Below are 12,048 nucleotides of genomic sequence, written 5' to 3'. Positions count from 1 at the left end.
GAACTCTTCCATCAAAGCTGGGTTCCATGTGATATCCCCTGTGATCATGAGAGCTGTCACAAACCAGCTCCATGTCTGCACTGCAGCAGAGCAAAGCTGAGTCCTTGGCAGCACATGGGCAGAGCTCCTGCTCCTCACAGCACCCTCAGAGAGCAGAAACCAGAGAAAAGAAAGGCCTTGACTTGGAGGGGATTTCCCTGAAAAATGCACTGGCTTTGCTGAGAGAGGGCTGTCTTAATTGTTCCCTGTCCTTTCCTTTTCTGAACAGACCCTGTCCTAAGGAGCAGCAAATGTCCAACAGCAGCTCCCTCACCCATTTCCTCCTCCTGGCATTCGCAGACAGGCGGGAGTTGCAGCTCCTGCACTTCTGGCTCTTCCTGGCCATCTCCCTGGCTGCCCTCCTGGCCAATGGCCTCATCCTCAGTGCCATAGCCTGTGACCACCACCTGCACACCCCCATGGGCTTCTTCCTGCTCAACCTCTCCCTCACAGACCTGGGCTGCATCTGCACCACTGTCCCCAAAGCCATGCATAATTCCCTCTGGGGCACCACAGCCATCTCCTATGCAGGATGTGCTGCCCAGGTCTTTTTACTTTTCTTTTTTATTTCAGCAGAGTTTTCCCTCCTGACCATCATGTGCTACGACCGCTACGTTGCCATCTGCAAACCCCTGCACTACGGGACCCTCCTGGGCAGCAGAGCTTGTGCCCACATGGCAGCAGCTGCCTGGGCCACTGGGTTTCTCTATTCTCTGCTGCACACAGCCAACACATTTTCCCTGCCCCTGTGCCAGGGCAATGCCCTGGGCCAGTTCTTCTGTGAAATCCCACACATCCTCAAGCTCTCCTGCTCACACTCAGGCTACCTCAGGGAAATTGGGCTTCTTGGGGTTAGTGCTTGTTTTTGTTTTGGTTGTTTCATTTTCATTGTTTTCTCCTATGTGCAGATCTTCAGGGCTGTGCTGAGGATCCCCTCTCAGCAGGGACGGCACAAAGCCTTTTCCACGTGCCTCCCTCACCTGGCCGTGGTCTCCCTGTTTCTCAGCACTGCCATATTTGCCTACCTGAAGCCCCCCTCCATCTCCTCCCCATCACTGGATCTTGCCCTCTCAGTTCTGTATTCGGTGGTGCCTCCAGCACTGAACCCCCTCATCTACAGCCTCAGGAACCAGGAGCTCAAGGATGCCATAAAGAAAATGATAACTGGATTTAGAGTCAATAATAAAGTGTGTCTTTTATTCTGCATAACATTCCAAATGTAACTCATTGCAATCTAAGCCTTTTTTCACCTATATGTCCCTTTTATTGTCAATACATTTCCTCACTCTTTTTCTACTTTTATAATGTTATCCACAAATCAATGGCTTTGCTCATGGGATTTCTACATCAATATCTACCCTTCTTCTGTAATTCAAAGACTTTCAAAAGGCTTGTTCTCTGTACATTTGAGTAGAATGAAGTTCCCTGCCCTGACCTGTGTGTCCAAGATGCTTCCTCAGCCCTTCTCTGGAGCCACAGGGGCAGTGCCTGTGAGCAGAGCTGGAGGGAAGAGACTCCCAGCACAGCAGCACAGCCAGGGACAAGGGCTGTTCCTTCCACATCTGCTCTTTCCAGCTCCACACTGTCCTTCCCAGCCCTGCTGTGGGTGCAAGGCCTGATTGTTCTGGCAGCTTGGGCACAGTCCTGCTGTGTGTCCGTGCTGGGATCACAGGCAGGGACAGGCCCTGGGCACTGCTGGCACAGAGCTGGGCTCCACACCAGCAGCTCCAGCAGCCAAGGGCATCTCCTGAGGGCAGGGCAGGAAGGCTTCAGGCTCTTTCTCCACAGTCACCCTCAGCAATGTGCTCCAGGAATGCCCTGGCAAAGCAAATGCCAGTGCCCAGCTGAGAGTGGGAGTGTGCAGGGTGGGGACATGCAGCAGTGTCCTGGCACAGCCAGAGCTCCTGGCACAGCCCTGAGGGACCAGCAGAGCAGGGCCTGGGCTGTGTCTTTGTTCCAGGGACAGCCTGGGAAGGTGGCCCAGGGACAGCCTGGGAAGGTGCCCCAGGGCCACTGTCACAGAGCAGCCCCTGCAACCCCCATTCCCAGCCCTGGCCTCTCACCCCACCTGCAAGAGGTTGGTTGTCCCTCCATGGACGGGCATCGAGTGACCAAGTCAGAAGTCCATGTTTGCTTTGTACTGAGGACACTTCAGCGTGTCTGCTCCGTCCCTGCCCTGCCTTCTGGCCTGTCCCTTTCCTTGCCCAGCAGGAAAGCAGCCCGGCTGGGCAGCATTGCCCCTGTGCAGGCAGGAAGGGCTCTGCAGGCAGAGAAGCACCGCCCTCCAGCAGAGGCACTTCTGCCCTGTCCCAAAGCCCAGAGCACAGCTGGGCACTGGGATGCAGCCAGAGGCACCCCCAGCTCTATGGGTCACCCTCTGAGCTGCCTGCACAGCTTCAGTGAGCACCAGACAGAGAAAGAAATGCTCTCACTCACAGGAGTCCAAGCAGGGGAGAGGGGACATGAAGAAGCCAAAGGAGATAAAGAATTTAAAGTTAAGAGCCAAATATATCTATTGATAGAAGGGACTAGGACAGTAAGATATCATCAGTGGAGTTTTCCCTAAACGGTATATGAGGCTGCTACAGCTCCACCACTTTGAGTGACCCCTGACTGAGGACAGCACAGTCTCTGCTCCCAGCACTGTCACTGCCATTTCCTGCACCTTTGGCACATGCAGAGTGTTTCCTGCTGTTGCCCCATCCCATGACCAGCACTGGGCTGTTTGCCAGCCCTGCTCTCTGCAAGACCCATGGACTGGAAGGGTTGTCTCCAGCAGAGCTGCACCCTGGCTCGGGGCCTTTCTGGCATCTACAGTCACCATTTCCTGCTTTTCCCAGACACTTGTTGTGACCCTCATGTACTGGGTCACTTCTTCTGTGACCTTGCTCCAGGACTGGAACTCTCCTGCAGTGTCACCATGACACTCCTGCTCTCTGCTTTCCAGGTTTCATTTTTAGATCCAGTCTTCCCCTCCTGTTCACAGGGACATCCTGTGAGTGCTTCAGAGCTGCCATCCTGGGGCAGCTCCTGCCCAGCGTGGGCAGGCACAAGGTCTCTCCACCTGCTTCTCTCACCTCCCCAGTGCCACTGTTTTCTGCAGCCTCCTCATCCTTGCCCAGCACAGCCCTCCTGGCACAGTTGGACACAGCCCTTGTTCTACCCCCTCCTCAGGCACCTGCCCAACCCCCTCAGCTCCAGCCTGATGGCCAGAAACCTTCAGGGCAGGGAGGCACTGGGGAAAATGCTGAGGACACCCATGGACTGCAGGGAGAGACCACTGGAGTGGTTGGTCTGTAGGGAGAAATCACTGCTGCCTCCCTTCTGAATCACCCTCAGGACCTGGATAAACCTGGATTTTCTCTTGTTTCCATGAGGCCCTGCAGTGTCAAAATGCCCCCCAATTCCATGAGGCTGCACAGTGTCCCTGGGTTCCTTTGGCTCCATAATGCCCTGTGGCCTCTTGAGTCCATGATGTGTCCTCAGTGTCAGAATGACCTCTTGATTCCATGAAGTTGTACAGTGTCCCTAGGTTCCATTTTTCCACAAGTTTCCCCAATGTCACAATGGCCCCTTGATTCCATGAGGTTGCACAGAGTCATCACAGAGCTGACCCCACCCAGATGAAAGTTTGGGGAGGATTAGGAGGAACTGGGACAAAAAGGATTGGGTATTTGGGGAAGGAAAGAGGGGCTTGGCCAACAGAGAGGAAAGATTTTGATGAGGTAAAAGAAGGTTCAGGTAATGCTGACGGTGCTGAAACACTGACTGGGCAAACATTCCTGAGAGACCTTTACCTTATTTGTAACCTCAAGCCCCAACATGACCTAAAAGTGCTGCCCCTCCCATGGAAAGGAATCCACTGCTCTAATCCCAACCTCAACTGGACCTCAAAGGCAAAGCCCAAACCCAGAACTCCAGACTCTTATTTAAACTCCAATGCCCACCCCATTCCCAAACCTGTATTATCAGTATGAAAAGCCAAGCTTTAATCCTAACCCAGCCCAAAAATCTCTTCCTCTAATCATGAACCAGACACTGCCAGCAGAACCACAAACCTCCCAAAGTTCTGCCTAATCCCAATCCTGAGCTCTAAACCCCAAGCCCTGACCATTCAGCACCCCCACAGCCCTTGGGAGCAGGGCAAGGACCTGCAGGGCCCAGAGCAGGCCCAGGGGGTTGGCAGAGGAATGGGAGGTGACCTGGATCTGCTCAGCTCTGCAGTGACCCCCAGGAGAAGGGCCTGGGCTCTGGGAGGGATGTCCTGTGGCACAGGGGCTCAGGATCCAAGGTAATAAGGCCAACTGCACATGGCAACAGCCAGAGCTGGTGCAGAGACATCAGGGAGGGTCTAGAAATGCTGCTGGGAGGGGGTGGGAAAGCAGGAGGGGTGTGTGCAGGCTGCAAGGCCAGAGCAGCAGCAGGGCCAGGGCAGGACAGCCTGCAGGAGAGATGGCCAAGGGCTCTGGCAGGGCTGCAAGGCCCAAAGGCACCCAGGCCTTTGTCCCCTTGCCTCTGGCAGCTGCCTCTGCCACTCAGGCCACCACAAGCAACTTTCCTGGCAGGTTCTGCCCTTGGTTTCTGCCTCGCCCCTCCCTCAGGAGCCTGGCAGGGGTTGCCCAGTTTTGGCCTTTGTTGTTCCTCCCCCTCCCATCCCAGTGCCCCCCAAACAGCCCTGAGCCAGCCGGGAGGGACAGGATCTGCTGGGCCAGGGCCTGGGGCTCAGGCCTTGGCCTTTGTGCTCCACAAAACCAAGGCAGGCTTTGCTCAGCATTGCAGGGGCCTGCCCAGAGCCTTGGTCTGCCTGCACTCCTGGCCTCCAAGGAGCTGCTCCAAGGAGTCCCTGGGGAGGCTTTGGCAGTGCCTGCCCTCAGTGGGGCCCAGCAATGCTTCAAGGCACTTGGAGTTTGGCTTCTGACTTCTTCAGCAGCTTCTTCAATCTTCTCTCAGTACCTCAGGATCATGGGCTGGGCTGCAAACACACCGTGGGGCTCATTAAATTCCAGAAATCCCTCAGGATCTCTTTGTTTTCCTTTAATTGTCTTCAAGGCAATTTCAAAACAAGTTTTCCAAGTTGGTATTTTTTTTGTTTTAATTCAATGATGGATATTTTTAAGTTCAGAGAAGAGGTGATAGAGGTGTTCTCCAAGTGATCTTGATGCTGAGTGTCTCCTCAGGAGATCCACACTGACCCTGGATGATCAACCTTGCTCCTCACCCCCCAACCTCACCAGTTCTGACATGGCCCATCTTGGACTGACAGCTGATGCAACTCCAAACACACTGTGGGACCCATTAAAACACTGAAAAACAAATTATTTTTCTTTCTTTAGTTGTCTTCAAGACGTCAACAACTAATTGAAGTTGTTTTGTAGTTTAGCTATAGAGAACAATTTTAAAGTGGGCGTCACGAAAAATATATATTTTTTGATGAAAGAGAATGATTTACACAGAGCTTTGGGATGCACGATGGTCAGGGTGCAAAGGATTTAGACACAAAGATAAGGGGGTAAAAGAGTTTAGTAGCATTTATTTATTGACCACTTTTACAGTTATCAAGTGATTCAATAGCATTTGCCACAATTTTAAGAATGACTGAATTATAGATTCCCAAGAACATTCACACCACAGTCAATTCACACCCACACCCAGGCAGAGATGTGTGGACACATCAATAGCTGGGTGTGGAAAGGTCCCTCTCCCAAATTCTCCTTGTTGTCAGGGAAACACTCCCACAAATCCCTTTGTGTTTCCCATCAGACAAGGGTCCCAGCTGGAGGAGTGTTTGTTGAGGGGGATCAGAATTGTCCTGGGCATCAGCGCCGGTCTTTGGAGTGTTGCAAACTGGAGGGTTCCCGAGCTGGGAGAGGCTGCCAGAGGTGTCCCACTGAGAGGGAGGTGCTGGGGAGCTGCCAGGGCCTCCCTCAGCCCCGCTGGTTGTGGGCTCCCAAGGGGATTGGCTTTAGTTATCTGCTGAATTTCCATCCTGGTGTCAGGAATGACTGGTGTTTCCAAACTATTTGGGAATTCTATCCAAACTCTTCCATTAGGGCTGTGATTCAGGCAGGGAATGTTCCAAGGCTTTCATGGGATGACTGATTATCCTGTGTTCCCCAGCTGTTCCACTCCAGATTGTTCCTACCTTTATGATCCAGGAGCAGCTGGTCCAGTCCAGAGACACTTCACCACACCCTGGTCCAGTCCAGGGGCTCTTCATTGCTCACCTGGTTTGGTCAAGGCTTGTCAGGAGCTCCTGAGATCACACCTATAAGAAGGATGGGCACAGACTTAGTTGTAATAAGACAAGTGATAATGGTTTTCAACTAAAAAAGAGCAGATTTGAACTAGATATAAGGAAGAATATTTTTACACTGAGAGTGGTGAAACACTGGTTGCCCAGAGAGGTCATAGGTGCCCCACCCTTGGAAACATTCAAGGCCAGGTTAGAAAGGGCTGTGAGCAACCTGATCTAGTTGAACATGAACCTGTTCACTGTGGGGGGATTGGACTAGATGTCCTATAAAGGTCCCATCTGATTCAAACTATTTAGGATTCTATAGAACCAAGGCTGACAGGGATCACACAGGTTTCAGACCCAGCTGAGCATCCCCTTTGATGCCCCATCTGGCAGCTCTGCTAAAAAGCTGCTGCAAAGAACCTTCAGACCTAAAGGAGCTTTTGTGCTGGGCTCAGCTGTGGCTCTCAGTGCTGGGGGTTGGCTTTTGGCTGCCAGGTTCCCAACAAGGCTCTCTCTCACTCCTCCTTCTTCTCCACTCCCCTTGGTACCTGCAGGGTTGTTTCTCCCCCATTTCTCTCACTCCTCTCTGGGCTACAGCACCCTGGATTTTATCCTTTCTCCAAAGGGTTATCACAGATGTTCCTCTGGAATTGCTTTTTGGCTCAGCTTTGGGCACTGGCTGGTCCATTTTGGAGCCACCTGAAACTGGCTCTCTCTGACACAGAGTCAACTCTTGATCTCTTCCCTAAGGGAAACCTGCAGCCCCCTCCCTGCTACCAAACCTGATCCACAGGGTCATTCAAGTGCCCAGGAATAGAGGAGGTCTTTGATCCTGTTATTCCTCAGGCTGGTTAAACAAGACTTTGTCCTCTTCCTGTCCCTGACTGCAGGTTCTTTCTGTCAGAGCAGAGCTGGGCTGGACCTCAGCCGTGCTTTGCTCCAGAGCCTGCTGGGGTGGGGGCAGATGGCAATGGAACAGTTGGGTTGGACTGGATGATCCTTGTGGGTCCCTTCCAGCTCAGCATATTCTGTCATTCTGTGTTTGTTTGGGTTTGGTTTGATTGTGTTTGGGCTTTTTCCCTCCTTTTGATTTTTCTTTCCTCTGACCCATGAGTTTTTTCTTCATTGTCTTGGGCCTTGCTGGGCACCTGATGGCAGGACAAGTTTATCCAACTCAGTCATCTTGACCACATTTTTTGTACAAGTCACCATTAACTGGACGAGGTTTCTCACAGACTCGCTGCAACTTGGCATCATCCACAAAGGAGTGGAAAGTGCATTTCATCCCATCATCCAGAGATATAATAAAGATGTTCCATAGGAATGGTCAAGAGCTGGTCCCTGATGGATGTCACCTGGGAATTGCTGCCAAGAGGAATTTGTGCCATGACATGTTTCACTTGTCCAGTCCAGCTGTCACCAGTCTGGCTCCAAGGAGACCACAGGAGACCATGTCAAAGGCCTTGAAACAGTCTGGGCACACAACATCCCCTTCTTTTTCCTCCCACCGGAGTTCTGCAATCCCTGCCTTGTCCTTCCCATGCCTGGCAATGGCTGCAAGAGGACTTGCCCTGTACCCTTCCTTTCTGAGCCTGAGCAGTCTGGAACTCTCCCAACCCTCTTTGCTGCCCTGTTTGCAGACTGGTTCCGTGTCTGTTTTTGCCAAGGCCCCAGGAAGCTCTGGGCTGGCTCTGGCCTTTCCAAGGGTTTGGGAGAGGTCTCCCAGTGACAATGCCCAGCCTTCTCAATAGCCCTGACACCAAAAACTTTTCTGTTATCCCACAGTTCCAGTCTAGTGCTCAGGACACAACACACGTTCTCATGGTTCTTCAGGAGAAAATGAGAAGTGGTTTCATTATAGAGGTCAACGGGTGGAGCAGCCCAGTCTGGTCTGGCCCCACAGCAGTGCCCAGCCCAGGGTGCTGAAGAGCTCTGGGCACTCCCGCCACAGCCCCAGCCCCTCTGAAGGGCACAGCAGCTCCTGGGGCACAGAGAGGAGTCTCAGCATCCCCATCAGCTCAGGGGCTGGACACTCAGCATGGCAGGAGGAAATGGAGGTCAGGGAAACTGCAGGAGCCCTGGTGTCACCTCCAGGAGATGCCCAGCACAGCCTGACTGTGCCCCTCAGTGCCAGCCCCTCTGCCCAGCCCAGCCCAGAGTCCTGGCCCAGGGACAGAGCAGCCTGTCCCCAGGGGGGCTGCAGAAAGAGGTTTCTCTGTGTCAGGGATTCCTCTCTGCAGGCCCAGAAATGCTGCCTTGCTCTTCTGCAGGGACATCCCTTTGCCCAGGTCAGTGTGTCCAGGCTGCCTTGGCCAGTTGCAGATCCCAGCCTGGGATCCCTGCAGGGCCCTGAGCTGGAGGTGCTGCTCTGCACAGGGAGGGGCTGTGGCACCCTGGGCTGAGCCTGCACTGGCCATGCTGGTCAGGGTGGGGAGCAGACCCAGCAGGATGGGGATCACTCCTCTCCACCCTCTGCCATAGTCCTGGAAGGCTCAGTAGCCAAGAACAAGGCTGGGCAGGACCATGGGCTGTTTCCAATGGCACAAAGGGCAGGGCAGGGCTCCACTCCATGCAGCCTGTGGGCTGGAGAGTTCTTCAGGACACCCTCCTGGAAAGCCCACCCCTGGCTCTGGTACAGCCCCCCCTGAACTGGGGAGGCACAAGGGGAGTTCACTGTGGGTCAGACGAGTCACTGGCCAGAGTCCTTTCTCTGTTCCTGCTGCGTCCCTTGGGGTTGCAGAACTCTCCTTTACCAGTTCACAGGGAGATTTAGTACTTGATCTCTGGTGACTCCACCCTGGGCAGGATTCTGCTCCAGGGCTCCATTCCCTGCTGACTGGATGGGATGGGCTGTCCCTGCAGATCCTCTGTGCTCTCCTGCACTTCCTGAGTTCCTACAGACAAGTCCTCACCTGCCATCAGAGCCCTCACAAGCTGCAGAGCCCCAGGCAGGTGACTTGGAGACCATTTGCCACTGGCCACCAGCACAGAACATCTGAACCAGCCCTCAGTTCCTCAAGTACCCCAGTGAGTCGCTTCTCTCACTGCTGTTGGAGGGATAATCTGGAAAAAAGAATTCAAGTCTTTTATTATACTCAGAGATTGTGATTCCTCATGTACAGAACAACAAAAGCAGGAGGTCTGACAAAGAAGTTGCTGCAGGAAATTTTACTTTGTTTAAATGCACACAGAGAATTATTCCTCATTTACACAATTGTGGGTCAAAACAAAGAATTAGAGAGTGCATTAGGTATGAGATGAAGAATAAATTTCTGTGTTAACAACATTAAAAGAGGAAAAAATGTAGGAAACGGCCCTCACCACCACTCTCAAAAGCTTTACAAAGTAGGCTGGGCCAGTAAAGGGTTACACAATGAGTGTTGCGCAGAAGAAAAAAGGCAGGTTGTTGCTCTTGAAAAGCATTCAGTCATCATTTTCCTCAAGGCATCCTTAAGTTCCTGGTTCCTGAGGCTGTAGATGAGGGGGTTCAGTGCTGGAGGCACCACCGAGTACAGAACTGACACCACCAGGTCCAGGGATGGGGAGGAGATGGAGGGGGGCTTCAGGTCGGAAAATGTGGCAGTGCTGACAAACAGGGAGAGCACAGCCAGGTGAGGGAGGCACGTGGAAAAGGCTTTGTGCCCTCCCTGCTGAGAGGGGATCCTCAGCACAGCCCTGAAGATCTGCACATAGGAGAAAACAATGAAAATGAAACAACCAAACGCTAAACAGACAGTAACCCCAATGAGCCCAATTTCCCTGAGGTAGCCTGAGTGTGAGCAGGAGAGCTTGAGGATGTGTGGGATTTCACAGAAGAACTGGCCCAGGGCATTGCCCTGGCACAGGGGCAGGGAAAATGTACTGGCTGTGTGCAGCAGAGCAGTGAGAAAGCCAGTGGCCCAGGCAGCTGCTGCCATGTGGGCACAAGCTCTGCTGCCCAGGAGGGTCCCGTAGTGCAGGGGTTTGCAGATGGCAACGTAGCGGTCGTAGCACATGATGATGAGGAGGGAAAACTCTGCTGACATGAAGAAATAAAAGAAAAAGGCCTGTGCAGCACATCCCATGTAGGAGATGGTTGTGGTGTTCCAGAGGAAATTGTGCATGGCTTTGGGGACAGTGGTGCAGATGCAGCCCAGGTCTGTGAGGGAGAGGTTGAGCAGGAAGAAGCCCATGGGGGTGTGCAGGTGGTGGTCACAGGCTACGGCGCTGAGGATGAGGCCGTTGGCCAGGAGGGCAGCCAGGGAGATGGCCAGGAAGAGCCAGAAGTGCAGGAGCTGCAGCTCCCTCCTGTCTGCAAATGCCAGGAGGAGGAACTGGGTGAGGGAGCTGCTGTTGGACATTTGTTATTTCTTAGCACAGGATCTGTTTCAGAAAAGGAAAGGACAGGGAACAGTTAAGACAGACCTCTGTGAAAAAGCCACTCCATTTCTAAAAGAAATCAATGTGTCAAATGTCGCCAGATTCACTGCCAAGGAGTCTGTTTTGCTCTGCTGTGGTGTGACATAAAACTTTTTTGGTAAAGCTCTCAGACACACAAGGAATGTCAGTTGTAACACATCTTGAATACAAAAATTCCCTCTCTACACCCATGATTCAGAAGAGCTGGGGCTGCAGAGCAGAAGCTTAGTCTGTCCTTAGAATAATTGTACCTGTGTTTTCTATTTTTACCATCACATCTGGGGAAGGTTTTTTTCCACTGCAGGAATCCTCATTTCTATGGCCCAGCACACAGTGCCCAGCAGAGTTGCCTGAACACCCCCTCCCCCAGGCCTTGGAGGCACTTGCCCCCCACTCTCTGTCCAGGGCTCTGCTGCCTGGAGCTGTCCCTGCCAGCAGCTGCTTCCCTGGGCCCAGAGCTGGACACTGCCAGTGCTGCCAGAGCCCATCCCAGCCCTGGAGGCTCAACTCTGCCCTGCAGAGCCCTCCCAGCAGCACAGGGCACTGCCCAGGGGCATCTCTGCCTGGGCAGGCTCTGATGGCAATGTCAGAGCAACCCTGAGGAGGATGGAAAAGTGACACTGATGCATCTATTAGACAGTTTTGATGTCTGATACTCTCAGGTTTAGCACTCTCTAATCAAGTTTCAGTGTCTCCTCCTGTGCTCAGAGATTCATTTCCCTGTCACAGTCAGCACCCAGACAACCCAGAGTATAACACTGAAAGAACTGGTGCATTCTCTTTAATACCAGCTGTCTGTCTGTGCCTCTTGCAAATACCTTCTGGGAAATTTCCTGCTTTGATCTGGAGCTGTGACCAGCCCTCATCCCTGCAGCCCACTTTGGAGATCAGAAGGACTCTGCCCTGCTCTGCCCTCCCAGGAGCTGTTCCTTCCCCACAGCCCTTCTTCCCCATCCCCGTGGCAGCTCCTTGGCCGGGCTGAGAGCTGACCCTGGCAGGCAGCAGAGTCCCTGCCCCAGCACACAGAGCCCTGGGGGCAGGACCCTGCTCTGCACCACAGCCCTGGGCACCCCTGGCTGCACCCCCACCTTCCCACCCCACAGCCAGCCCTGGCACAGGGAACCTTCTGGCCCTGGGCCTCTGATGGGGCAGCACCAATCCTGCTCTGCAGCAGCTTCTCCTGCTGCACCCCAGCAAATCCAGCAGAGCCATCCTGACAGCTCCTGCCACTGCTGCCATTTGGCAGCTGGGAGAGGCACTTGCAGGAACTCACCTGCACTGCTCTGCAGCCAGAGCCTGACCGTGGCAAAGGGCTGGCAAGGTTCCTGCCCTGAGCAGCTCTGCCCTGTCCTCCCACCCCAGGATCCCTTGAA

The 12,048-nt window shown here is 53.4% G+C and overlaps 3 protein-coding genes across 3 annotated transcripts in view; 2 read left to right on the top strand and 1 right to left on the bottom strand.

Moving 5' to 3' along the window:
• LOC135405269 (zinc finger protein 160-like) overlaps positions 1–12,048 on the top strand; it is a 292,050-nt gene that overhangs the window by 119,869 nt on the left and 160,133 nt on the right. The gene's annotated exons all lie outside the window — the stretch shown is intronic.
• LOC135404663 (olfactory receptor 14J1-like) lies at positions 291–1,262 on the top strand. Its single transcript, XM_064639397.1, has one exon. The coding sequence runs from the start codon at positions 291–293 to the stop codon at positions 1,260–1,262; it is 972 nt and encodes a 323-aa protein (XP_064495467.1).
• Positions 9,616–10,677, bottom strand: LOC135404662 (olfactory receptor 14J1-like). Its single transcript, XM_064639396.1, has one exon. The coding sequence runs from the start codon at positions 10,615–10,617 to the stop codon at positions 9,616–9,618; it is 1,002 nt and encodes a 333-aa protein (XP_064495466.1). The 5' UTR covers positions 10,618–10,677.

Source organism: Pseudopipra pipra, chromosome W (genome assembly GCF_036250125.1).
Source record: "Pseudopipra pipra isolate bDixPip1 chromosome W, bDixPip1.hap1, whole genome shotgun sequence".
NCBI classification, from domain to species: domain Eukaryota; kingdom Metazoa; phylum Chordata; class Aves; order Passeriformes; family Pipridae; genus Pseudopipra; species Pseudopipra pipra.
The sequence above is the reverse complement of the archived record's forward strand: the minus strand, read 5'-3'. Positions and strand labels throughout refer to the sequence as shown.

What these genes read in the sequence shown, in the direction of transcription:
- LOC135404663 (XM_064639397.1), top strand. Translation starts at nt 291, where the DNA reads ATGTCCAACAGCAGCTCCCTCACCCATTTCCTCCTCCTGGCATTCGCA.
- LOC135404662 (XM_064639396.1), bottom strand. Translation starts at nt 10,617, where the DNA reads ATGTCCAACAGCAGCTCCCTCACCCAGTTCCTCCTCCTGGCATTTGCA.